We start from the raw sequence: 26,250 nt of genomic DNA on the forward strand, positions 1-26,250 counted from the left end.
TTCATTCAAATAATAGGTAATTGTACATTTTTTTTATTTTCTATAATTGAAGAAATGAGATCAGTCATAATTCATGATAAAAAAGGGGGTTTACACTACTTATTAAGATCATAGCTTCAGATACAAGATATTCTGCTTAAAACGATGTAAATAAATTCAGATACGGCTGATTAGTGATAACATTACCAAGGGAATTTATTGGAAAACACAAAACCTTATTTTGCAATTTAGTTTGTTTCACTACAAAATTCTTACATAGTTTTCCGAAACAAACTAAACTATGATTATAATAAATGATAGTTATAACTAAAATGCTATCATTAGAAAAACTTTTTTCAGGCATAAGGGATATATTCACAAAAATAATGACAATCAGCTGATTATAATGCCTTTAACTCTTGTAGATTTTTGTACTTATCATGCTTTATTGGAAGTTTGTTTCTGTCTAATTGCTTGTGAACTGTTTTCTCAAGTTCCTTATTGGCAGTACTTTGAACTCATCTTCAAAATTTATTTTGAAGAGGATTTTCTTTTCATTGGGGTTACACATTATAACCAGAAGATCTTTCACTGTCTGATCATCCTTCATATTTCCAGGCCTAATACTTGTATAAGCCATTTCTTTTGAAGGGTAATCTCGATAAAATCGTGTTCTATATGGAAATGGACTCCACCTTGCTTGTTTTTTGTGCGTGATGTACTCATTTGAAAGGTAGATGTTTCTTTCCCCAATGTTAGTTTCTATCATGTGATGCACCCTGTCACATTCCATTTGAGTATGGCCTTTTTCCAAGAATTTTTGGAAAATGACTTGTCTCTCTACTGCTAAATTCAATAGTGCATTGAATAATATTGAATTTCTGTTTTGGTAGTTGCAACCATCGAACCACAAAATTGTAGGAATTTGAGTGTTGGAATAATTTTCATTAATATGGCTTATAATAAGAGAAGTAAATGTAAAAAAGCCTAAATCAACTTCTGTCTTGTCCCATCAGTAATTTACTGCATCATGATTTTCCATATTATAAACATAGAAATTGTGTAGTGTTAACTTTTTCTTATAGTAAATTGCACTGGCATTCAAAGCAGGGCAGTTCTCCACAACCTGAAGGTCCATAGTAAACAAGTAATTCTTTTCTTCACTAGTTTCAGCTCTATCTTTTTCTTTTTCAGTCCTAGCTAATTCTTTTCTAGCAAAATGAACGCCATAAACTTTATCGTCTATATTTTTGGCTTCACGAGCACTGTAAGTATAACAAAAATCTTTCTTTGGCTTATAAATATCTAAACTCAACTCACGGAATATGTCGTATATGTCGATCAAATTTATTGTTCTTATCCTCATTCTTCTAACGACGATCTTGTTATTACTTTTAAGAGCTTCATTCTCGTTATGGTTAACATCAAATCCAATATTGCCCTTATCTGGTTATATTCTCTCTATTCTGGATAGCATCAAATGTTGTGTTGCCCATATCTTCATTCTGGTAATGCCCTCATATTGATCATGGTTATTCTCATCCTGATCAACATAACTTTCTAAGGTAATGTTGCTGATATCAGATCTTTGGTCTGTTCTGTTTTGTATACATGGAAAGCTCATTTAAAGCCTGCTCATCATCATCGCGTTGCAAAGGAGCTACTTTCATAACAGTCCAAGCTTGTTTTTTCCCATTTAATGCCTCTACACAGTTAACGTTGGAGTAATTTTCTAGATCGTTTTGTAATACTTCATCAAAATGTGATACATTATTATTTTGATTGTCGTTGTGTTCATTGTTTTATTGGAAAGGTAGTTCTAAACATAAAGATTGGTCTAGAAAATTATCCAAAAATGTGTCGACTGGAAAAACTTTAGTTGCTGTATTTGTAGTTTGGCTACTTTCTGATGAAACATCCATTGCGTGTAGAATTCCATTCTGGTGAACTTCGAAAGTTAAAATATTACTATACAAACAACGTCCTACCGATTTTTGCGTTCTGGTATTTTGTTCAGAATTTTTAGTGAATTGGCTAGAATTAGGCAATGCCAAACCCAGAATGTTTTGTGCACGGCTACGCCTCACCTGAAAAATGAAGGGAAAAAATATTAATAATCAAACATTTTCATTTTCGTCTTTTTTCAAACTCGGCTAAAATTTCTTTAACCCAGAATTTTTTCAAAGTTCACATTCTATTCGAATATCATTCTGTAAATAACCCTTATAATAAAAATACCAGAAATCCTAAAATAAATACCCCATACTGTAAAGCTTTTTTTGAAAGCAATGTTTTGGTCCATTTTTGCATAGAACAAATGTGCTTTTCGCGACATCCAAGTCTAAATCACTGAGCTACACACACTCTTAAAACCACTGATTTTGAAGGAAAATGATACCGAGATATTTTTGCGATTTTCCCGTCCACATTGTGTTCAGCCTATAGCACATCATAAAAGTAGGCAACCCAACTTGCTTAAGTCACAGATAATCTAAGAATCGTCAAAAACTCAGATTTGAGGTATTGCAGTTAGGCCATCGATATATAAAAAGTAGACAAGATGAAATTGACTGGTCCATTTGGTATTAGCATCAGTATATTTAATATTTAATGGTAAACTAAGACTTAGATCAGGAAGACAAATATAAGAAAAAACCTAATAAATACAAATATACTATTGTTTGGCTAAAGTATTGGTTCTAAAAACTTTATTTTCATTTAATAGTTTTGAAAGTATGTTGAAAGTGTCTCATGCTATTTTAAAGGCAGTTCACACTTCTGTCATGAAATAAATTTAACTCAAAATCTATTAAAAAGTATCCTGTTTAATATAAACTTTGTAAACACTATATATAAAAATTTCTTACTCGTGTTCATTATAATAATCTTCAAACATCCAATCTTCAAAATAGACTTTTTTCTTCACTCTCTTCATGGGAAAAGTTTCTTCATACCCACACCATTCTTCATCAGCGCTATCAATTTCTGGATCCTTTCCTGTTGCACAAACTACTATGTCCCAGTTTTCATCCAATATTGTCCCATCTGAAGATGCATCAGAATTACAATGATTTGATTCTTCATCTGGACTAAAATAATGTTTGAATATATTTTAATAGAAGGGTCTATTTTTGGTAATCACATTATAACAAAAATTAAGAAAAATACTTAGATAAATGTAAATGGAAAACGGATCAATTGCTCCTATCCTCTGTGAAAGTTACCTCTATAGTATAAAATTGTCCAATGACAAATATCTAAGTTATTATTTATATAAAACATTTTAGTTAGTAGGCAATCTCTGTAAAAATTGATAATTTGAAATTTATTACTGATTCAACAAAACCAAATTGTTATCTTTGTATTATTAGTGTTGTGAACATTTTCAAGTACTCTTACTATGCTATCCAAAAGCAGTTTTTGAATAAATTAAGATAAACTTTGATTCATTTGGTTAATTTAATTTATTGAATTTGAAAAATTTATGGACATTTCTTTCACAAAAATACATACAATTAAAAAGTATCCCTTTTAAAATAACAAAATTAGAGTTTACTATGAAATTTTGTAATATCTTACTCAAATTCCTCATAATAATCCTCAAACATCCAATCTTCATCTTCAACATAGATTTTTTCCTTTACTCTTAGTAGTTTTTTGGGAAAACCGTCTTCATATCCATCCCAATCGTCATCATCGCTATCAATTTCTGGATTCCTTTTTGTTTTAATGACTGGTGTATCCCAATTTTCATCACTTATTGCTCTATTTAAAGATCCATCAGAATTATAATGATCTGATTCTTCATCTAAAATGAATTTATGATTGAATTTATTCCCATAAATTGATTTTATTTTTTGGCAATCACATCTGCCTGTATGTTCTTGATATTGTAATCTGAATTTATTCCTTTTATTAGTGTAAGCTGGAAAATCATTTGTGTCCAAATAATTGTAGTCTATATCAACACATTCCAAGTTATCATAATTTAATGATATAGAGTCTAAGTAATTATCATATTCAATTTTACTTCGAAATGCTATTGTAACTTCCATACACTCCAATTTTGTTATATCATCGGGTAAATACCACAATGTATTTTCAGAAATATCTATTATTTGTAAGTTCACCATAAATTCTATATATAATATATATATATATATATATATATATATATATATATATATATATATATATATATAATTTAACATTGGCGACAACACAATTAAACAGAAGAGGGCCAAGAAACTCTCACTCCGAGAAAAGAACTTTGATACTTAAAATCAAGCATCTCCTTTATTAATTTGTAATCAAGAAATAAAAAATTTCATTAGACTAATTTTACAATCTCATCTGACCTATTAACATGCAATTATGTTGGTTCCTGTTATCCTGTTATTTCAATTATGAATATTTTTATAACAATATTTATTTCTTCACGAAAAAAAACTTATTAGGCCCTTAAAAGCAACGTTTGCTCCTATCATCTGTTAGTAGCCTGTATAGAAAGATTTTCTTCCAAATAACAAACATCTTGAAGACATCATTTATTACCCAATACTTTTGAGAAAAATGTTTTTGGTTCTTAAAGCACATGTATGTAATCAGAAACGTGATGTGAAAATTAATTATTTGAAATTCACTCTTGTTCAATTCTACTACTTCTATGTTTGTTAATAATTCTTATCGTTTGAAATATACCAAAAAAACTCACCCATACTTATAAGTTACTAAAAATCACAGTTTTTAAAATATTGGGCCTATTTCATTTCTAATTATCACATAATTTCGTTAATGAAATCAACGGTCATAAGAAAACCAACGTTAAGGTTAGGATTCTTGGACAACAGAGGCGTGCACAGAAGTTATTAGACCGAAATAGAAATATTTATATAGAAGTTTACAACCTACAACAGAATAGATTTTTTTTATGGATATTTTGATATATATTTCTAATGATTTCAAAATTATTAATATTATTTGTAAAATGTATTTATACAATTCGTAGTAATTATTATTCATACACATGGATTGAACACATGAGCCATTGGCAGCCCATATAATTTTTCTCTTTATCAAACATTAATAAAAACAATTTTCTTCTGGAAAATTAATTTTATTAAATGTATTATATAGAATCATAAATCATTTGTACTAGCTTTATAATAATATTTAATAAAAATTTTTGTGAAAATTATTACTATTAATAAAATGTAACTTTAAGGAAAATATTAGATATTACATATTACAATAAAGCTAGTAAGATAAAGTATTTTATAATTTTCATTATTGTGGCTATATTGTTTTAATGTGGTAGATTTATGCAGAATCAATCGTGGTTAAAGCTATTGGTGGTTGCAGTTAACTAGTTCAGAAATTACATTGATTTTCCAAAAAAATAACTAGTGTTAATATTTGTTTTCTATATAGACAATTATATTATTAAAATATAAAAGTGTTCAGTGAATGATTCAAATTCACCATGAACTATAATCAAATTCAAATTCAAATCAAAAGCGAACTGACCAAATAATAAACCAAATAAATAAATTATATGTATGAAATAATAAAAAGCAGTACTTATTCTGATTTACCCAATTTTGAAGACATGAAAGGAAAGGTAGTAGAAAGTTAGAGAACGCAAAATAGAGTATGATGAGTTGTATCAAAGTGACCTGTTTACTTTGTAGCTTGGATAATTGTATTTCGTACTTCAGACGTAAAAGTCTTTGATAGGAAAGTGAGTCGTAATTGGTTCTTTGTTTCAACTATATAACGAGCTATAAAGTCAGGTTGTTCATTATTTCACTTTAGATGCTAATTTAAAACGAAAACATTTGCATATTAGTTTCCTAAGTCAATCGATTCAAAGATTGTACTTAGAAAAATTAAGATTATTACGAAATTAAGTTATTGCTATTAAGTTTATATTGAGATGAAAACTAGTCTTCTATAATGTTAGACTTTCCTATTAGTATTAATACCAAAACACTATCACAATTTTTGAATAATTGGAATAAGGTATTTCTAAATAACATATAGCATACAGGTTATTCAGTTCTGAGTATTAGATTTTCCATTGGAAGTTGTCTGTTATCATGTATTCGTTAATATTGATTCTATAATTCGGAAGCAACTTATTCTGAAAACGCATTTATTATTATTATTATATTAATATTATAAATTTTAGTGGGAACATTTTATATACGAATATTTAAGCTTTGTTCAAAAATATATTTAAATAAGATAATTATTATTAAATATACATATTTTCTCTTGGCCATAGATAAACATAAAGGAATAGAGCCTAAATATCTATGATTTTAAATTGATTATCCAGCGTTTTAGCCTAAAATTCTAGACGTACCTATTTGAATAAAATAAAGTAGGATATCTTTTCTCTGATACTCAGAAAACTTCTTCGATTTACTAATTTGAACTGAAAATCGAAATTATTATCTTTCTATGCGGGCAAAGAATCATTTTCTACTCTGAAACGAAGTGTTCTATAAGTCAAGTTGTAATCTGTCAAAATTAAATTGTGCCTTTTTCTAATTAGGAAAACAGTCATGGATTAATTGAATGAGAATAATCTGAATAAAATACATATTAACGATTGTGTAAAAATTTAATCGGAACTTAAGTATGATATCAAAAGCAATTCTCACTATTGAGAATGATTGGCAATCACTTATTTTTGAAACTGTTTCATTATGTCCTTACATCTGTCAATTCAAATTTGAATCGTCCTACCTCCGAAAAAAAAAAATCGCCACTAAGCAACAGATATTTATTGAATATTATTTCTTTTCTATTAAGATTTCGAAATTTGTGCCGGTGAATATTTTTTCTCCCGTCAAAATTATTAATTAACTGCGAAAGTTTTCGAATTCGTGCGTTTATAAGTTGAAGTAAGTGAATTCAAACATGTTATTGTCTTTTCAGCTATTAATTTTTATTCTAGGTGCTTGTTTCCACGATGACAGCTCTTATAACCGACGTAATGAGTTCCATTGCTACCTTAAAGGACCGTAAAGGCTCGTCTCTCGATGAAATAATCAATCATATAAATTCCCAAAGAAAAACCAAGTTGAAAAATGCCTCTATGCAAGTTAAGAAAGCTCTAACCACCGGAATTCAAAATGGTCTTCTAAAAAAAGCCAATGGAAAGTTTAAATTAGGTGAGTACTTGGAAATTCTCTTTATATTACTTCAAATACCATATTTCACCACATCTTTTCGAATATAAATGCTTGTCTAGTATCTTAAAGGTTTTCAATGAGCTCTCCTTCAAGTAAATTTAAATATTTTTGATAGGTATCAGCTCCAAGCAGTTCACCATGTTCCAAAACTTCAAGAATTTGGAAAAGAGAAGGGCTCCAGTCAAGGAAATGCAAGTAAGAGGTAGACGTCAGCAAGGAAAAGAACGCAGTCTTATTAGAAGTGCAAAAAGCAAGCAAAAAGAGAAATCATCAAGAATCTCCAAGTTAGCCAAAAGTCTCAAGCTACCAATAATAGAAATACGCAGTCGTGGACGACGCCCTAAGAATACGAGAAGACGTAGACGAAGAACAACGAGACGGAGACATGATGTACACGGTAAGGAGTAAAACAAATATTCCTTTCATAAATTCATAACAAGTACCTATCTACAGATGAATTTGATAATAATATTATGAATTTTATTTACAGCCAGAGCAGAGCCGATGGATCGCAGCAGACGTCCACGTCGTAAAGGAACGAAGCGTAGGCAGCGTCGGCCACGACGATCATCAAAATATGGAAGAAGAAAATAGTGTCATTAAACCATGAATCTCATTGTATTGAAACATGAAACATTTACTTTGTTATATTTACTCATTTTATTGTATACATTTACTCAAATATATCATCTTCATGATCAAATCTTGTTTTATTTACTCAACAAATTGATATTCCTTAACTTTAACAAAAGATCTGTTTGAACGAAGAGCAATAATTAATTTTTTCAAATTGATTTTTGTTTGTTTTTTCATCAATATACAAGGACTTATATGAAATAAGATTGTTTTCTATTGATAATTGAAATATTATAAGGACTATGAACTAGAGGAATGGATATTTATTTTTAGAAAGTTCACCATTCATCTTATATTACCAATAATATTCTACAGGCTTATGTGGACCATATGATTCACATATCTTTCCTCAGACTTGGTTCTATTACTCTAGAGTCTGCAAAGTCTTATGTCGCTCAATACAAGAGATTAGTGGCTATTCATCTCATATCATCCTGAACAGAATACCTACTAATACTGCACCAACACTCACAATTATACTGTGTGATGTGTTTTTGCTTACCCAAGTTATCGTATTCATATATAAAAGATGAACTAACCCTTTTTCACCTCCAATGGAAAACCTTTTCAATCAGTGAACTTCCTTCAGGGACAATTTCACATTAGTTTATATCAAATTAATTACAAGGTAGATTTTGAAGATTAGGCTTTTTGTCTGTTTCTTAGATCTAACAGTTTCAAAATTTTCAAATAGATACAACATGGTATTGGTAGATTGTACTTTTTCAAACAATTTAACATTATTTAGGACAAAATACCATTCATAACAATCATAACAGGAGGGAAAAGAACTAGAGCAACTTTCTCCTGGTTTTCAGTAAGATTTTAGAAATAACTAGTTTCACTGAAAGCTGTCTTAAATTTATGAAGATTAATCAATTTAATTATTTTTTTATCAGAGTTGTTGAGTATTCTCAATCATATAAATTTTCTTATAGTATCATCCAACATTAACTGGGAGTTCAATATACAATAAGAAATAACTAGTTTAAATAATGTGAAAGTGAACATAAAACAGATGGATTGAATTAGGGAGTGGACAGGACTATGACATTTACAAAGAATTAAGAAAGGAAGCAGTGAATATAATAAAATGGAAAAAGAATTGAACTGAGCAACAAAGGCAATAGCAAACTATTTACAAATATAAAAAGTAAAAGGAAATCAACTAACGTAGCAAAAATAAAAAGAGTAATTGAAAAGACATTTTTAAAACCTGTTAACAAAACCAGATCATTTATAGGAAAAGATCAAGGAGAAAGTAAATACGAAGAGGAAGACGCTGAGGAAGAGCTTTGATATGAAGAATTAAATGAAGCTATAGAAAAGTCTAAAACGACAGGAATTTATTGAATTTTCCACGCTAATTCACCTTCCTTCACATAAGTTTCTATCTAATAAACTATAAGAAGGATTGTGAGACTTGGTCTTTCATCACTACTTCAACCATTCTTGAATTTAACGATTTCAATACTTGCAAATGCATATAATAAAGTATCGGTGGATACATTTTCAAACAATTTTACATTATTTAGCTCAATATACTTTACATAAAACTATACACGGATTGAGTTTACAAATTCAGTATATTCTCCTTATGATTACTTGACAAATATTTTAAAATATACTTTAATTTGTAAACTAACTTGGATTGTTGAAAATATTATAAAATTTTTTGTTTGAACAGGTTTAAAAGATACTAGAATAGAAATCACTTTTATTTTTTCATCTTATTCCTTGAATATAGTATTGTATTCTCAATCAAATCTTTTTTCTTCTTGTTATATACCTAGATATATCAAATTATGAATTGTTGATAGTACTGCAATATCTAAAAATAGCTAGTATTCATTGATTACATTTCATAATTTATTTTTTTCAATTTAATTCCGTTGAAACCAACTACATTTTTTGCTTTATTTGTATTACGCTCCGGAAATATACACAAACCCATGGCTAATCTGCTTCAGACTTTTGAATATATCAGCTATGAATGGTGATGGGTAATTGCTCGTAGCTGTAGCTACATGTTGTTCGTCTTTATTTGTTCTAGTATCATTTAATACTGCTTATACAAAAGAATTGAAAAATATATTCAACAGAGTACATTTGAAGTTAGTTTATGTATCCAACAATATTTTGAAACAATTGTTAGGTAATCCTGAGGAGGAAGAACAAAAACAAGCACATAGAGAAAAGGGATTATTGATAGAAAAGATGATCAAAAACGAGTTAATGGATTTTAGAAGCATGTGGAGAAGAATATATTGTTTCACTGGTAGATATGCACCAACAAAAAGAGAAGACGGAGAAGAAAATCAAGAGTTTTATAATACTCTGAAGGAGTATGTGAGAAAATTCCTAAACGCCATATATTCATTTTATTCGGAGCTTTTAGTGCTCGAATAGGGAAAAATGATTTGTAAATACCGCCGCAGGGAAGCATACAATCCATGAATCCGTAGATGGAAATGGTATACGATTTTGCAATCCTGCAGTAGAATATAATATATATGTACATATGGGAAACAGACATAACTAAAAAAATTAAGCGGATTGTACAAAGAAGAAGCACTGAAAATCCAAAAAAAGATAACGTACTAATAGTATAAAACAGATAAAATATAAAAACATTTATCAAGTCATACAGAGTAGATGCAAACTCTGATCACTTCTTGGACTTACCAAAACTAAAGTTGGAAATAAATTATAATAACAGCAGGTAAACAAAGGTGGAATCTAGGACAGCTAAAAAATGAGGATATGAGGGAAAATATTGAGGGGAAATCGAGAAACATGCAGAATACAAGCAGAGTAAAATATATACGAAAATTCATTAATTAATCGATGTAATAGAAAATGGAAACCGATCATTTTGTATGGGACAAAATCAGATGAATTTATCTAACCTGTAACAAATTCATGGATACTTTCATCATTGAACATTTTATAAGTGAATAGAAAATCTTGGACAATTTTCTTCTCAAAATAACTCTTGAATAGATCAGATATAATATTTCTTATACAAAAGAAAATATGTTCAGCAGAGTAGATTTGAAATTAGTTTATTAAGTTCACGATACTTTAAAACAATTGTTTTGGAAAAAAGTAGTATATATAAAAATAGCAGATATGATTGTGACAGAAAGTATGTTGGTCTAATTAGAAGTTACGGACTCATTTAAAATAAGGAAAGACAGAAAAATGGGATAACGTCGAGGATGTTAATCAAAACCATATAATAAGAATAAGTTATGTAAAATTGTTAATAATTGATTGTTGGATGCATTTAAGTATTGATATTTCTAGATGTACATATGTTTATATTAGGTTACCAAGTACACCACGACCCAAACGATCTAGTTTGTCCTTTTTCTTGCTGCTATACCGGGGATCCCAGTGTTTACATCTGATCTATTATTCCCACTCTTCTTAGAAAGTTCAGAATGTAGAATGGCTTTAGATGCCAGAGATCTTTATGCTCTCAGATGTATTGTTCTGGAGGACTCCTGTTAGTATTTATAGGTTGCTTTTGCCTTGTTGTATACATTCAGGAGATCTTATATGGTTATAGCTTCCCAGGAATGTCCAGATATAATAATAGTTTGAATAGAGACAAAAGGTCTTTTCCTGGCAGTTTACCATGAATACGTTGCCTACTGGAGATTTCCCTTAGGAGTAGCTTTAATATTCGCAAGTTTTTTGTTTATCTTATGCATCTTGAGATGATAACATGGTTATTGAAGTGAGTGAGTACGAATAACAGCAAAAGGTTCCAAGAATACTAACATAGTTAGTTAATTAAATCATACAACTTTTATCAAGGTTCCCTCTTCCTTTTATGCATAGTATTCAACAGTATATGTAAGTATTTGTTGAGTTTTCTGTTAGGCGACCAACCATAATGATGATTATCATTAAATACCAGTACAATTACTCTTGATTGTCTGAAAACAAATATTTTTAATGTGGCATGGCAATCTACTACCATTCGGATCAATCAGTAGTATTTTTTTGAACATTTGGTTATACCACCAAAAGGTTCTGTACCAATTAAAAAAATTTTCGGTAACCTTTAAAACATAATCTGAATCTTGTTTTGTTTGTAAGACGTTTTAACTATATATTCAGCTTGTGGTACCTCAGTACTCCATGAAGTTTTTTCTGAATCCACCATTGAAAATTCTTAGGAGATTCAGCTCTCATTATTCCTTGTTATTTTCTGCTTTATTGTGCTTGGCATAGAAGCATCTGAAATATGTAATAATTCATTAGGATGATGCACACTTTATCTTATAAAACTGAAGCAAACTTGTAGATTTCATGAAGAGTGAAAGACATTTACATTCACAATCAATGAGGTTGCTTCCTGTGGTGGAGAATCCCTTCTACAGCAAATATTACCATTTCTTTTTCTGAAGCACGTGAGCTTGGAATAAAAGTATCTGTAATGAACATTAGTTTGAATTATATCCCTCTATTGAAATATAACAAACCTTAAAAGACATATTGTATGACATTAAACCAATATCGAACAACTCACTGGAATAGATATGTTGAGTCCAGTTTGAAATTTGATCCAGGAATTTTGTAAGAAAAGCAGTAAGTATAATACCAGTTCTACTTCTGCTAACCACTCATTGTTTCATCGCCAATAAAATGGATGTATAAACTCTACAATCGCGATCGATTTCAATTAATTTCGGACTATATATATGCTGGATCCAAATTCGTCTAAAATGAAATGAAATATTACATTGAGACACTGATAATATGTTGAGTTCAATGTTCTGGTTTATTATTATCAATTATTTTGAAGAACACTTTTATCTGGGGGCTCTTACCAGATTCAATCACACATGACACACATTTATTATTTTGAGTGTATTATCTCTCCATGTATTACTCAAAATTTAACAGTTTGAGTTCATAAAACTATCAAAGTTTACAATAAGCAAATATAATATATTAGTCAACACTATTAAACCAGCTTTTATTTTTAAATGCGGAATCCAAGTAACAGATTTCACCTAGAGAGCTGGTGGATAAATTTGTCTCCTGTAGCCTACCCTCTAAGTCTTCTTAGGAGGTCCACGGGGATTATAACTACCACCACTAGGACTTTATTAAACAACATACATTTATTATTTCCGCAAGATAATTTGGAGTACTTATATTATTTTGAAAACATAAGCGGATGTTTTGGAACAATATCAAATTGTTGTAAACAAGTAAAGAGAATCGATGATATCATTAAAATATTCATGTTGTTTTAATAAACCTGACCTCACAATAAACTAAAACTCAGAAATAACTATCCAATCCACTGTAGAAAAGTTCTTAATTGAGAAAGAGAATATTTTCTGATATTCTCTTACCATAGTATTTCTGATATGAATGCATAAGATATTTTTATACGTTCTTGCTCACTTGCTTGTGTATGAATTTCAACTATGCAAAATGTGTTATATGAAGTTAATATACTACTAAAGAAAATGTTATAGCTATTAACAAAATTATTACGAAATTAAAATATTGCTTTTAAGTTTATACTGAGATGAAAACTAGTCTTCCATAATGTTAGACTTTTCTATTAGAATTAGTACCAAAGCTCTATCAATATTTTTGAATAATGGGAATAATGTATTTCTAAATAACATATAGCATACAGGTATTCAGTTCTGAGTATTAGATTTTCCATTGGAAGTTGTCTGTTATCATATATTCGCTAATATTGATTCTATAATTTGGAAGCAACTAATTCTGAAAACACATTTATTATTATTATTATACTAATATTATATATTTAAAATTTTAGTACGAACAGATATATTTAAATAAGATAATTATTAATAATACATATTTTCTTTTGGCCATAGATAACTATAAAAGTATAGATTCCAAGTATCTATGATCTTAGACTTTAGTCTGGTTATTCAGCGTTTTAGCCTAAAAATTCAGACGTACTTATTTGAATAAAGTGAAGTAGGGTATATTTTCTCTGATACTCAGAAAACTTTTTCGATTCAAGAATTCAAACTAAAAATCGAAATTATTATCTTTCTATGAGGGCATAGAATAATTATCAACTCTGGAACGAAGTGTTCTATAAGTCCAGTTGTAATCTGTCAAAATTAAATTGTGCCTCTTTCTAATTAGGAAAACAATCATGAATCTATTGAATGAGAATAATCTTAATAAAATAGACGTTAACGGTTGTGTAAAAATGAATTCGAAACTTAAGTATGATTTCAAAAGCGATTCTGACTATTAAGAATGATTAGTAATCACTTATTTTTGAAACTTTTTCGTTCTGTCGTTACATCTGTCAATTCAAATTTGAATCATCCTACCTCTGAAAAAAAAAATCGCCACTAAGCAACAGTTATTTATTGAATATTATTTCTTTTCTATTAAGATTTCGAAATTTGTGCCGGTGAATATTTTTTCTCCCGTCAAAATTATTTTTTTACTGCGAAAGTTATCGAATTCGTGCGTTTATAAGTTAAGGTAAGTGAATTCAAACATGTTATTGTCTTTTCAGCTATTAATTTTTATTCTAGGTGCTTGTTTCCACGATGGCAGCTCTTATAACCGACGTAATGAGTTCCATTGCTACCTTAAAGGACCGTAGAGGCTCGTCTCTCGATGAAATAATCAATCATATCAATTCCCAAAGAAAAACCAAGTTGAAAAATGCCTCTATGCAAGTTAAGAAAGCTCTAACCACCGGAATTCAAAATGGTCTTCTAAAAAAAGCCAATGGAAAGTTTAAATTAGGTAAGTACTTGGAAATTCTCTTTATATTACTTCAAATACCATATTTCACCACATCCTTTAGAATATAAATGCTTCTATAGTATCTTAAAGGTTTTCAATGAGCTCTCCTTCAAGTAAATTTAAATATTTTTGATAGGTATCAGCTCCAAGCAGTTCACCATGTTCCAAAACTTCAAGAATTTGGAAAAGAGAAGGGCTCCAGTCAAGGAAATGCAAGTAAGAGGTAGACGTCAGCCAGGAAAGCAACGCAGTCTTATTAGAAGTGCAAAGAACAAGCAGAAAGAGGAATCATCGAGAATCTCCAAGTTAGCCAAAAATCTCAAGCTACCAATAATAGAAATACGCAGTCGTGGACGACGCCCTAAGAATACGAGAAGACGTAGACGAAGAACAAAGAGACGAAGACATGATGTACACAGTGAGTAGTAAGCCAAATATTCTTTTCATAACAAGTACCTATCTACAAATGAATTTGATAATATTATTATGAATTTTATTTACAGCCAGAGCAGAGCCGATGGATCGCAGCAGACGTCCACGTCGTAAAGGAACGAAGCGTAGGCAGCGTCGGCCACGACGATCATCAAAATATGGAAGAAGGAAATAGTGTCATTAAACCATGAATCTCATTGTATTGAAACATGAAACATTTACTTTGTTATATTTACTCATTTTATTGTATACATTCACTCAAATATATCATCTTCATGATCAAATCTTGTTTTATTTACTCAACAAATTGATATTCCATAACTTTAGCAGAAGATCAGTTTCAATAAAGAGCAATAATAAATTTTTTCAAATTGATTTTTGTTGTTTGGTTTTTCATCAATATACAAGGACTTATATGAAATAAGATTGTTTTCTTTTGATAATTGAAATATTATAAGGACTATGAACTAGAGGAATGGATATTTATTTTTAGAAAGTTCACCATTCATCTTATATTACCAATAATATTCTACAGGCTTATGTGGACCATATGATTCACATATCTTTCCTCAGACTTGGTTCTATTACTCTAGAATCTACCAAGTCTTATGTCGCTCAATACAAGAGATTAGTGGCTATTAATCTCATATCATCTTGAACAGAATACCTACTAATACTGCACCAACACTCACAATTATACTGTGTGATGTGTTTTTGCTTAACCAAGTTATCGTATTCATATATAAAAGATGAACTAACCCTTTTTCACCTCCAATGGGAAACCTTTTCAATCAGTGAACTTCTTTCAGGGACAATTTCACATTAGTTTATATCAAATTAATTACAAGGTAGATTTTGAAGATTAGGCTTTATGTCTCTGTTTCTTAGATCTAACAGTTTCAAAATTTTTAAATAGATACAACATGGTATTGGTAGATACTTTTTCAAACAATTTAATATTATTTATCTATGAAGATTCATCAATTTATTTACTATTTTTCTAACAGAATTGTTGAGTATTCTCAATCATATCTATTTTCTTCTTGTATTTTCCAACATTAACTGGGAGTTCAATTGAAAAAAGTTCAAAAACAAGAACATATGGGAATGAGATTTATGAGGATAAGATGATCAAAAGCTAGTTGATGGAATTTAGTAGCCTGCGGGGAGAAGTATGTTATATTAGAGTACAAGAAGATATGGTGAACGTTTCACTGCTTATATGCCCCATTAAAAAAATAAGGCGAAGATAAAAAACAGAAATTTATGATATTCTAAAGGAAATATGGCCAAAATTAATAAAAATGATGACTTCTTGGTTTTTACGAAACTGAATAATAATACGAAATAAAGAGGTAAGCAAAAGTAGAACCTGGGATATCTAAATAAAAGTAACGTTAGGAGTAAATACATATAGAGATCTGTGAACACAACAAGGGGAAAATGTAGAAGAAAATTGAGCGAGTATAAATAAGTTTATTGGAAATGTAGCAGAAAAAAGGTGGGCTCAAAAAATAATACATTATTTAGCTCAATATACTTTACATAAAACTATACAGGAATTGAGTTTACAAATTCAGTATATTATCTCTATGATTACTTGACAAATATTTTAAAATATCCTTTAATTTGATATAATAATACTTTGAATAGAGACAAAAGGTCTTTTCCTGGCAGTTTACTATGAATACGTTGCCTACTGGAGATTTGCCCAAGGAGTAGCTTTAGTATAAACGCAAGTTTTTTGTTTACCTTATGCATCTTGAGATGATAACATGGTTATTGAAGTGTGTTAAGTACGAATAATAGCAAATGGTTCCAGGAATACTAACATAGTTAGTTAATTATATCATACAACTTTTATCAAGGTTCCCTCTTCCTTTTATGCATAGTATTCAACAGTATATGTAAGTATTTGTCGAGTTTTCTGTTAGGCGACCAACCATAATGATGATTATCATTAAATACCAGTACAATTACTCTTGATTGTCTGAAAACAAATATTTTTAATGTGGCATGGCAATCTACTACCATTCGGATCAATCAGTAGTATTTTTTTGAACATTTGGTTATACCACCAAAAGGTTCTGTACCAATTAAAAAATTTTTCGGTAACCTTTAAAACATAATCTGAATCTTGTTTTGTTTGTAAGAAGTTTGAACTATATATTCACCTGAGAACTCCATGAAGTTTTTTCTGAATCCACCATTGAAAATTCTTAGGAGGAGGAGAATCAGCTCTCACTAATCGTCGTTATTTTCTGCTTTATTGTGCTTGGAATAGAAGCATCTGAAATATGTGATAATTCATTATGATGAAGCACACTTTATCTTATAAAAATGAAGCAAACTTGTAAATTTCATGAAGAGTGAAAGACATACCAAAACATTTACATTCACGATCAATGAGGTTGCTTCCTGTGGTGGAAAATCCCTTCTACAGCAAATATTACCATTTCTTTTTCTGGAGCACGTGAGCTTGGAATAAAAGTATCTGTAATGAATAATAGTTTGAATTATATCCCTTTATTGAAATATAACAAACCTTAAAAGACATATTGTATGATATTAAACCGATATCGAACAACTCACTGGAATAGATATTTTGAGTCCAGTTTGAAATTTGATCTAGGAATTTTGTAAGAAAAGCGGTAAGTTTAATACCAGTTCTACTTCTGCTAACCACTCAATTGTTTCATCGCCAATAAAATGGATGTATAAACTCTACAATCGCGATCGATTTCAATTAATTTTAGACTATATATCTGCTGGATCCAAATTCGTCTAAAATGAAATGAAATATTACATTGAGACACTGATAAAATATGTTGAGTTCAATTTGCTGGTTTATTATTATCAATTATTTTGAGAACACTTTTATCTGGGGGCTCTTACCAGATTCAATCACACATGATACACATTTATTATTTTGAGTGTATTATCTCTCCATGTATTACTCAAAATGTAACAGTTTGAGTTCATAAAACTATCAAAGTTTACAATAAGCAAATATAATATATTAGTCAACACTATTAAACCAGCTTTTATTTTTAAAAGCGGAATCCAAGTAACAGATTTGACCCAGAGAGCTGGTGGATAAATTTGTCTCCTGTAGCCTACCCTCTAAGTCTTCAATACTACCTATCTCAATCCCCTTCAGTGGTTGCACATGAAGAATGTTTGTTCGGTATCATCGGAAGTAGCCTTGTCTTGTCAGAAGTTGGTTCTAGTGTGTTTGAAGGTTGCCACATCCTGTCTGAGTTATATCTAAGCTGTTGTATATCCTCCTACGCTCGAAAGCCAGGAGGTCCACGGGGATTATAACTGCCGCCACTAGGACTTTATTAAACATCATACATTTAGTATTTCCGCAAGATAATTTGGAATACTTATATTATTTTGAAAACATAATCGGATTTTTAGGAACAATATCAAAATATTGTAAACCAGTAAAGAAAATCTATGACATTATTAAAATATTCATGTTTTAATTAACCTGACCTCACAATAAACTAAAACTCAAAAGTAACTACCAAATTCACTGTAAAAAAGTTCTTAATTGAGGAGGAGAATATTTTCTGATATTCTCTTACCATAGTATTTCTGATATGAATGCACAAGATATTTTTATACGTTCTTGCTCACTTGCTTGTGTATGAATTTCAACTATGCAAAATGTGTTATATGAAAATTGTTAATATACTACTAAAGAAAATGTTATAGCTATTAACAAAATTATTACGAAATTAAAATATTGCTTTTAAGTTTATATTGAGATGATAACTAGTCTTCTATAATGTTAGACTTTTCTATTAGAATTAGTTCCAAAGCTCTATCACACTTTTTGAATAATTGGAATAAGGTATTTCTAAATAACATATAGCATACAGGTATTCAGTAGGATATCTTTTCTCTGATACTCAGAAAACTTCCTCGATTTAAGAATTTAAACTAAAAATCGAAATTATTATCTTTCACTCTAGACATAAAATAATTTTCAACTATGAAATGAAGTGTTCTATAAGTCCAGTTGTAATTTGTCTAAATTAAATTGTGCCTCTTTCTAATTTGTAAATAGGAAAACAGTCATGAATTAATTGAATGAGAATAATCTGAATAAAATAGACGTTAACGGTTGTGTAAAAATTAATTCGAAACTTAAGTGTGATTTCAAAAGCGATTCTGACTATTAAGAATGATTAGTAATCACTTATTTTTAAAACTTTTTCGTTCTGTCCTTATATCTGTCAATTCAAATTTGAATCATCCTACCTCAAAAAAAAAAAATACAATCGCCACTAGGCAACAGTTATTTATTGAATATTATTTCATTTTCTATTAAGATTTCGAAATTTGTGCCGGTGAATATTTTTTCTCCCGTCAAAATTATTAATTAACTGCGAAAGTTTTCGAATTCGTGCGTTTATAAGTTGAAGTAAGTGAATTCAAACATGTTATTGTCTTTTCAGCTATTAATTTTTATTCTAGGTGCTTGTTTCCACGATGACAGCTCTTATAACCGACGTAATGAGTTCCATTGCTACCTTAAAGGACCGTAAAGGCTCGTCTCTCGATGAAATAATCAATCATATCAATTCCCAAAGAAAAACCAAGTTGAAAAATGCCTCTATGCAAGTTAAGAAAGCTCTATCGACCGGAATTCGAAGTGGTCTTTTGAAAAAAGCCAATGGAAAGTTTAAATTAGGTGAGTACTTGGAAATTCTCTTTATATTACTTCAAATACCATATTTCACCACATCCTTTAGAATATAAATGCTTCTATAGTATCTTAAAGGTTTTCAATGAGCTCTCCTTCAAGTAAATTTAAATATTTTTGATAGGTATCAGCTCCAAGCAGTTCACCATGTTCCAAAACTTCAAGAATTTGGAAAAGAGAAGGGCTCCAGTCAAGGAAATGCAAGTAAGAGGTAGACGTCAGCCAGGAAAGCAACGCAGTCTTATTAGAAGTGCAAAGAACAAGCAGAAAGAGGAATCATCGAGAATCTCCAAGTTAGCCAAAAATCTCAAGCTACCAATAATAGAAATACGCAGTCGTGGACGACGCCCTAAGAATACGAGAAGACGTAGACGAAGAACAAAGAGACGAAGACATGATGTACACAGTGAGTAGTAAGCCAAATATTCTTTTCATAACAAGTACCTATCTACAAATGAATTTGATAATATTATTATGAATTTTATTTACAGCCAGAGCAGAGCCGATGGATCGCAGCAGACGTCCACGTCGTAAAGGAACGAAGCGTAGGCAGCGTCGGCCACGACGATCATCAAAATATGGAAGAAGGAAATAGTGTCATTAAACCATGAATCTCATTGTATTGAAACATGAAACATTTACTTTGTTATATTTACTCATTTTATTGTATACATTCACTCAAATATATCATCTTCATGATCAAATCTTGTTTTATTTACTCAACAAATTGATATTCCATAACTTTAGCAGAAGATCAGTTTCAATAAAGAGCAATAATAAATTTTTTCAAATTGATTTTTGTTGTTTGGTTTTTCATCAATATACAAGGACTTATATGAAATAAGATTGTTTTCTATTGATAATTGAAATATTATAAGGACTATGAACTAGAGGAATGGATATTTATTTTTAGAAAGTTCACCATTCATCTTATATTACCAATAATATTCTACAGGCTTATGTGGACCATATGATTCACATATCTTTCCTCAGACTTGGTTCTATTACTCTAGAATCTACCAAGTCTTATGTCGCTCAATACAAGAGATTAGTGGCTATTCATCTCATATCATCCTGAACAGAATACCTACTAATACTGCACCAACACTCACAATTATACTGTGTGATGTGTATTTGCTTAACCAAGTTATCGTATCATATATAAAAGATGAACTAACCCTTTTTCACCTCCAATGGGAAACCTTTTCAATTAATGAACTTCCTTTCACATTAGTTTATATCAAATTAATTACAAGGTAGATTTTGAAGATTAGGCTTTATGTCTCTGTTTCTTAGATCTAACAGTTTCAAAATTTTTAAATAGATACAACATGGTATTGGTAGATACTTTTTCAAACAATTTAACATTATTTAGGCCAAAATACTTTTCATAACAATCATAACAGGAGGGAAAAGAACTAGAGCAACTTTCTCCTGGTTTTCAGTAAGATTTTAGAAATAACTAGTTTCACTGGAAGCTTTCTTAGATCTATGAAGATTCATCAATTTATTTACTATTTTTCTAACAGAATTGTTGAGTATTCTCAATCATATTTGTTTTCTTCTTGTATTTTCCAACATTAATTGGGAATTCAATTGAAAAAAGGTCAAAAACAAGAACATATGGGAATGAGATTTGTGAGGATAAGATGATCAAAAGCTAGTTGATGGGATTTAGTAGCCTGCGGGGAGGAGTATGTTATATTAGAGCACAAGAAGATATGGTGAACGTTTCAGTGCTTATATGCTCCATCAAAAAAAGAAGGCGAAAATAAAAAAAGAGAAATTTATGATAATCTCAAGGAAATATGGCAAAAATTAATAAAAATGATCACTTCTTGGTTTTTACGAAACTGAATAATAATACGAAATAAAGAGGTAAGCAAAAGTAGAACCTGGGATATCTAAATAATGGTAACGTTAGGAGTAAATACATATAGAGATCTGTGAACACAACAAGGGGAAAATGTAGAAGAAAATTGAGAGAGTATAAATAAGTTTAATAAAGATGTAGCAGAGAAGAGGTGGGTTCAAAAAATAATACAATAAGAAATAACTAGTTTAAATAATGGAAAAGACCAAGAAGAAATTAAATACGACAGCAATACATAAAATTTTTCACGCTAATCCACCTTCCCACATGGGTAATCGTCCTTCACATAAGTTTCTATCTAATAAATTATAAGAGGGATTGTGAGACCTGGTCTTTTATCACTACTTCAACCATTCTTGAATATAACGATTTCAATACTTGAAAATGCATATAATAAAGTATCGGTGGATACATTTTAAAACAATTTCACATTATTTATCTCAATATACTTTACATAAAACTATACAGGAATTAAGTTTACAAATTCAGTATATTATCTTTATCTTGACAAATATTTCAAAATATCCTTTAATTTGTAAACTAACTTGGAATGTTGAAAATATTATCAAATTTTTTGTTTGAACAGGTTTAAAATATACTAGAATAGAAATCACTTATATTTTTTATCTAATTCCTTGAATAAAGTATTATATGCTCAATCAAATCTTTTTTCTTCTTCTTTCGTTCAATAGCAAGTGAGAAATCTTTCGAACAGTGTGTAATATTTTAGTTTTATTATGCTTGTTATACTAATCTAAACAGGTTTCCCAAAAAGTCATCAAGTCATGGTCGTAAAAAGGGGAAAACAAGGAGAAATCTGAAACATGGATAAATACCCTAGGTATGAAACAATCAAAAATATTTCTTTCATATTCCGCCAGTTGTCCAAAAACCCTCCACACAGGTAGCCCACAACGCGTTACAACCTGACTGGACAATTAAATACCAGTAAAATTACTGTTGATTGTGTTAAAACAACTATTTTTAATGCGGGATGGCAATCTACTACCATTCAGATCAATCAGTAGTATTTTTTTGAACACTTGGTTAAACCACCAAAAGGTTCTGTACCAATTGAAACATTTTTCCTTAACCTTTAGAACATAATCTGAATCTTATTATGTTTGTAAGAAGTTTTAACTATATATTCAGCTTGTGGTACCTGAGGACTCCATGAAGTTTTTTCTGAATCCACCATTGAAAATTCTTAGGAGAATCAGCTCTCACTAATCGTTGTTATTTTTTGCTTTATTGTGCTTGGAATAGAAGCATATGAAATATGTGATAATTCATTATGATGGAGCACACTTTATCTTATAAAACTGAAGCAAACTTGTAAATTTCATGAAGAGTGAAAGACATACCAAAGCATTTACATTCACAATCAATGAGGTTGCTTCCTGTGGTGGAGAATCCCTTCTACAGCAAATATTACCATTTCTTTTTCTGAAGCACGTGAGCTTGGAATAAAAGTATCTGTAATGAACATTAGTTTGAATTATATCCCTTTATTGAAATATAACAAACCTTAAAAGACATATTGTATGATATTAAACCGATATCGAACAACTTACTGGAATAGATATTTTGAGTCCAGTTTGAAATTTGATCTAGGAATTTTGTAAGAAAAGCGGTAAGTTTAATACCAGTTCTACTTCTGCTAACCACTCAATTGTTTCATCGCCAATAAAATGGATGTATAAACTCTACAATCGCGATCGATTTCAATTAATTTCAGACTATATATCTGCTGGATCCAAATTCGTCTAAAATGAAATGAAATATTACATTGAGACACTGATAAAATATGTTAAGTTCAATTTGCTGGTTTATTATTATCAATTATTTTGAGAACACTTTTATCTGGGGGCTCTTACCAGATTCAATCACACATGATACACATTTATTATTTTGAGTGTATTATCTCTCCATGTATTACTCAAAATGCAACAGTTTGAGTTCATAAAACTATTAAAGTTTACAATAGTATTAGTCAACACTATTAAACCAGCTTTTATTTTTAAATGCGGAATCCAAGTAACAGATTTGACCCAGAGAGCTGGTGGATAAATTTGTCTCCTGTAGCCTACCCTCTAAGTCTTCACTACTACCTATCTCAATCCCCTTCAGTGGTTGCACATGAAGAATGTTTGTTCGGCATCATCGGAAGTAGCCTTATCTTGTCAGAAGTTGGTTCTAGTGTGTTTGAAGGTTGCCGCATCCTGTCTGAGTTATATCTAAGCTGTTGTATATCCTCTTACGCTCGAAAGCCAGGAGGTCCACGGGGATTATAACTGCCACCACTAGGACTTTATTAAACATATTGGTTTAAAAATTTATTTAAATAAGCTAATTATTATTAAATATACATATTATCTTTTGGCCATAGATAAGTATAAAAATAAAGATTCTAAATATCTATGATCTCAGACTTTAGCCTGGTTATTCAGAGTTTTAGCCTAAAAATTCAGACGTACTTATTTGAATAAAGTAAAGTAGGATATATTTTCTATGATACTCAGAAAACTTCCTCGATTTAAGAATTCAAACTAAAAATCGAAATTATTATCTTTCTCTGCGGACATAAAATAATTTTCAACTCTGAAATGAAGTGTTCTATAAGTCCAGTTGTAATCTGTCTAAATTAAATTGTGCCTCTTTCTAATTTCTAAATAGGAAAACAGTCATGAATTAATTGAATGAGAATAATCTGAATAAAATAGACGTTAACGGTTGTGTAAAAATTAATTCGAAACTTAAGTGTGATTTCAAAAGCGATTCTGACTATTAAGAATGATTAGTAATCACTTATTTTTGAAACTTTTTCGTTCTGTCCTTATATCTGTCAATTCAAATTTGAATCATCCTACCTAAAAAAAAAAAAAATACAATCGCCACTAGGCAACAGTTATTTATTGAATATTATTTCATTTTCTATTAAGATTTCGAAATTTGTGCCGGTGAATATTTTTTCTCCCGTCAAAATTATTAATTAACTGCGAAAGTTTTCGAATTCGTGCGTTTATAAGTTGAAGTAAGTGAATTCAAACATGTTATTGTCTTTTCAGCTATTAATTTTTATTCTAGGTGCTTGTTTCCACGATGACAGCTCTTATAACCGACGTAATGAGTTCCATTGCTACCTTAAAGGACCGTAAAGGCTCGTCTCTCGATGAAATAATCAATCATATCAATTCCCAAAGAAAAACCAAGTTGAAAAATGCCTCTATGCAAGTTAAGAAAGCTCTAACCACCGGAATTCAAAATGGTCTTCTAAAAAAAGCCAATGGAAAGTTTAAATTAGGTGAGTACTTGGAAATTCTCTTTATATTACTTCAAATACCATATTTCACCACATCCTTTAGAATATAAATGCTTCTATAGTATCTTAAAGGTTTTCAATGAGCTCTCCTTCAAGTAAATTTAAATATTTTTGATAGGTATCAGCTCCAAGCAGTTCACCATGTTCCAAAACTTCAAGAATTTGGAAAAGAGAAGGGCTCCAGTCAAGGAAATGCAAGCAAGAGGTAGACGTCAGCAAGGAAAACAACGCAGTCTTATTAGAAGTGCAAAGAACAAGCAGAAAGAGGAATCATCAAGAATATCCAAGTTAGCCAAAAATCTCAAGTTACCTATAATAGAAATACGCAGTCGTGGACGACGCCCTAAGAATACGAGAAGACGTAGACGAAGAACAAAGAGACGAAGACATGATGTACACAGTGAGTAGTAAGCCAAATATTCTTTTCATAACAAGTACCTATCTACAAATGAATTTGATAATATTATTATGAATTTTATTTACAGCCAGAGCAGAGCCGATGGATCGCAGCAGACGTCCACGTCGTAAAGGAACGAAGCGTAGGCAGCGTCGGCCACGACGATCATCAAAATATGGAAGAAGGAAATAGTGTCATTAAACCATGAATCTCATTGTATTGAAACATGAAACATTTACTTTGTTATATTTACTCATTTTATTGTATACATTCACTCAAATATATCATCTCCATGATCAAATCTTGTTTTATTTACTCAACAAATTGATATTCCATAACTTTAGCAGAAGATCAGTTTCAATAAAGAGCAATAATAAATTTTTTCAAATTGATTTTTGTTGTTTGGTTTTTCATCAATATACAAGGACTTATATGAAATAAGATTGTTTTCTATTGATAATTGAAATATTATAAGGACTATGAACTAGAGGAATGGATATTTGTTTTTAGAAAGTTCACCATTCAACTTATATTACCAATAATATTCTACAGGCTTATGTGGGCTATATGACTCACATATCCTTCCTCAGACTTGGTTCTATTACTCTAGAGTCTGCAAAGTCTTATGTCGCTCAATACAAGAGATTAGTGGCTATTCATCTCATATCTTCCTGAACAGAATACCTACTAATACTGCACCAACACTCACAATTATACTGTGTGATGTGTTTTTGCTTACCCAAGTTTTCGTATTCATATATAAAAGATGAACTAACCCTTTTTCACCTCCAATGGGAAACCTTTTCAATCAGTGAACTTCCTTCAGGGACAATTTCACATTAGTTTATATCAAATTAATTACAAGGTAGATTTTGAAGATTAGGCTTTTTGTCTGTTTCTTAGATCTAACAG

General features: G+C 30.2%; 5 protein-coding genes across 10 annotated transcripts in view; 4 read left to right on the forward strand and 1 right to left on the reverse strand.

Moving 5' to 3' along the window:
- Window positions 1-26,250, reverse strand: part of LOC130892972 (uncharacterized) — a 36,195-nt gene continuing 9,945 nt past the window's right edge. Inside the window, exons 6-15 of one of the 6 annotated variants that reach the window (XR_009059137.1) lie at window positions 23,194-23,385; window positions 22,782-23,095; window positions 17,575-17,813; window positions 17,412-17,523; window positions 17,204-17,319; window positions 16,782-17,019; window positions 12,314-12,551; window positions 12,163-12,262; window positions 11,959-12,068; window positions 3,578-3,787 (exon numbers count right to left, since the gene is read on the reverse strand). Coding sequence is in view for 1 of the 6 variants with exons in the window: in XM_057798735.1 (XP_057654718.1) it covers window positions 2,063-2,066; window positions 2,847-3,068; window positions 3,559-3,787; window positions 4,694-4,697 (459 nt within the window). In the remaining 5 variants the exon portion in view is untranslated. Of the gene's footprint in view, window positions 2,067-2,846; window positions 3,069-3,558; window positions 3,788-4,693; window positions 5,054-11,027; window positions 12,069-12,162; window positions 12,263-12,313; window positions 12,552-16,781; window positions 17,020-17,203; window positions 17,320-17,411; window positions 17,524-17,574; window positions 17,814-22,781; window positions 23,096-23,193; window positions 23,386-26,250 lie in introns of those variants that run through there. The other 5 variants (XR_009059136.1, XR_009059134.1, XR_009059135.1 and 2 more) reach the window with 5 other exon arrangements.
- Window positions 6,817-7,884, forward strand: LOC130892949 (late histone H1-like). Its single transcript, XM_057798699.1, has 4 exons — window positions 6,817-6,890; window positions 6,944-7,160; window positions 7,297-7,578; window positions 7,672-7,884. The coding sequence occupies exons 2-4, from the start codon at window positions 6,959-6,961 to the stop codon at window positions 7,773-7,775; spliced, it is 588 nt and encodes a 195-aa protein (XP_057654682.1). The 5' UTR covers window positions 6,817-6,890; window positions 6,944-6,958; the 3' UTR covers window positions 7,776-7,884.
- Window positions 14,176-15,313, forward strand: LOC130892965 (histone H1, gonadal-like). Its single transcript, XM_057798722.1, has 4 exons — window positions 14,176-14,327; window positions 14,381-14,597; window positions 14,734-15,015; window positions 15,101-15,313. The coding sequence occupies exons 2-4, from the start codon at window positions 14,396-14,398 to the stop codon at window positions 15,202-15,204; spliced, it is 588 nt and encodes a 195-aa protein (XP_057654705.1). The 5' UTR covers window positions 14,176-14,327; window positions 14,381-14,395; the 3' UTR covers window positions 15,205-15,313.
- LOC130892956 (histone H1, gonadal-like) lies at window positions 19,320-20,450 on the forward strand. The gene is made up of 4 exons (XM_057798711.1): window positions 19,320-19,464; window positions 19,518-19,734; window positions 19,871-20,152; window positions 20,238-20,450. Exons 2-4 carry the CDS (start codon window positions 19,533-19,535, stop codon window positions 20,339-20,341), a joined length of 588 nt encoding a protein of 195 aa, XP_057654694.1. The 5' UTR covers window positions 19,320-19,464; window positions 19,518-19,532; the 3' UTR covers window positions 20,342-20,450.
- Window positions 24,383-25,639, forward strand: LOC130892938 (histone H1, gonadal-like). Its single transcript, XM_057798686.1, has 4 exons — window positions 24,383-24,653; window positions 24,707-24,923; window positions 25,060-25,341; window positions 25,427-25,639. The coding sequence occupies exons 2-4, from the start codon at window positions 24,722-24,724 to the stop codon at window positions 25,528-25,530; spliced, it is 588 nt and encodes a 195-aa protein (XP_057654669.1). The 5' UTR covers window positions 24,383-24,653; window positions 24,707-24,721; the 3' UTR covers window positions 25,531-25,639.

The sequence above is a fragment of the Diorhabda carinulata genome, chromosome 1 (genome assembly GCF_026250575.1).
Source record: "Diorhabda carinulata isolate Delta chromosome 1, icDioCari1.1, whole genome shotgun sequence".
NCBI classification, from domain to species: Eukaryota; Metazoa; Arthropoda; class Insecta; order Coleoptera; family Chrysomelidae; genus Diorhabda; species Diorhabda carinulata.

Bases quoted from the DNA above. Each gene is read 5' to 3' on its own strand.
- LOC130892938 (XM_057798686.1), top strand. From the start codon at position 24,722: ATGACAGCTCTTATAACCGACGTAATGAGTTCCATTGCTACCTTAAAG. The intron at 24,924-25,059 runs GTGAGTACTTGG...TATTTTTGATAG, and splicing joins CAATGGAAAGTTTAAATTAG to GTATCAGCTCCAAGCAGTTC. The intron at 25,342-25,426 runs GTGAGTAGTAAG...TTTTATTTACAG, and splicing joins ACGAAGACATGATGTACACA to CCAGAGCAGAGCCGATGGAT.
- LOC130892949 (XM_057798699.1), top strand. From the start codon at position 6,959: ATGACAGCTCTTATAACCGACGTAATGAGTTCCATTGCTACCTTAAAG. The intron at 7,161-7,296 runs GTGAGTACTTGG...TATTTTTGATAG, and splicing joins CAATGGAAAGTTTAAATTAG to GTATCAGCTCCAAGCAGTTC. The intron at 7,579-7,671 runs GTAAGGAGTAAA...TTTTATTTACAG, and splicing joins ACGGAGACATGATGTACACG to CCAGAGCAGAGCCGATGGAT.
- LOC130892956 (XM_057798711.1), top strand. From the start codon at position 19,533: ATGACAGCTCTTATAACCGACGTAATGAGTTCCATTGCTACCTTAAAG. The intron at 19,735-19,870 runs GTGAGTACTTGG...TATTTTTGATAG, and splicing joins CAATGGAAAGTTTAAATTAG to GTATCAGCTCCAAGCAGTTC. The intron at 20,153-20,237 runs GTGAGTAGTAAG...TTTTATTTACAG, and splicing joins ACGAAGACATGATGTACACA to CCAGAGCAGAGCCGATGGAT.
- LOC130892965 (XM_057798722.1), top strand. From the start codon at position 14,396: ATGGCAGCTCTTATAACCGACGTAATGAGTTCCATTGCTACCTTAAAG. The intron at 14,598-14,733 runs GTAAGTACTTGG...TATTTTTGATAG, and splicing joins CAATGGAAAGTTTAAATTAG to GTATCAGCTCCAAGCAGTTC. The intron at 15,016-15,100 runs GTGAGTAGTAAG...TTTTATTTACAG, and splicing joins ACGAAGACATGATGTACACA to CCAGAGCAGAGCCGATGGAT.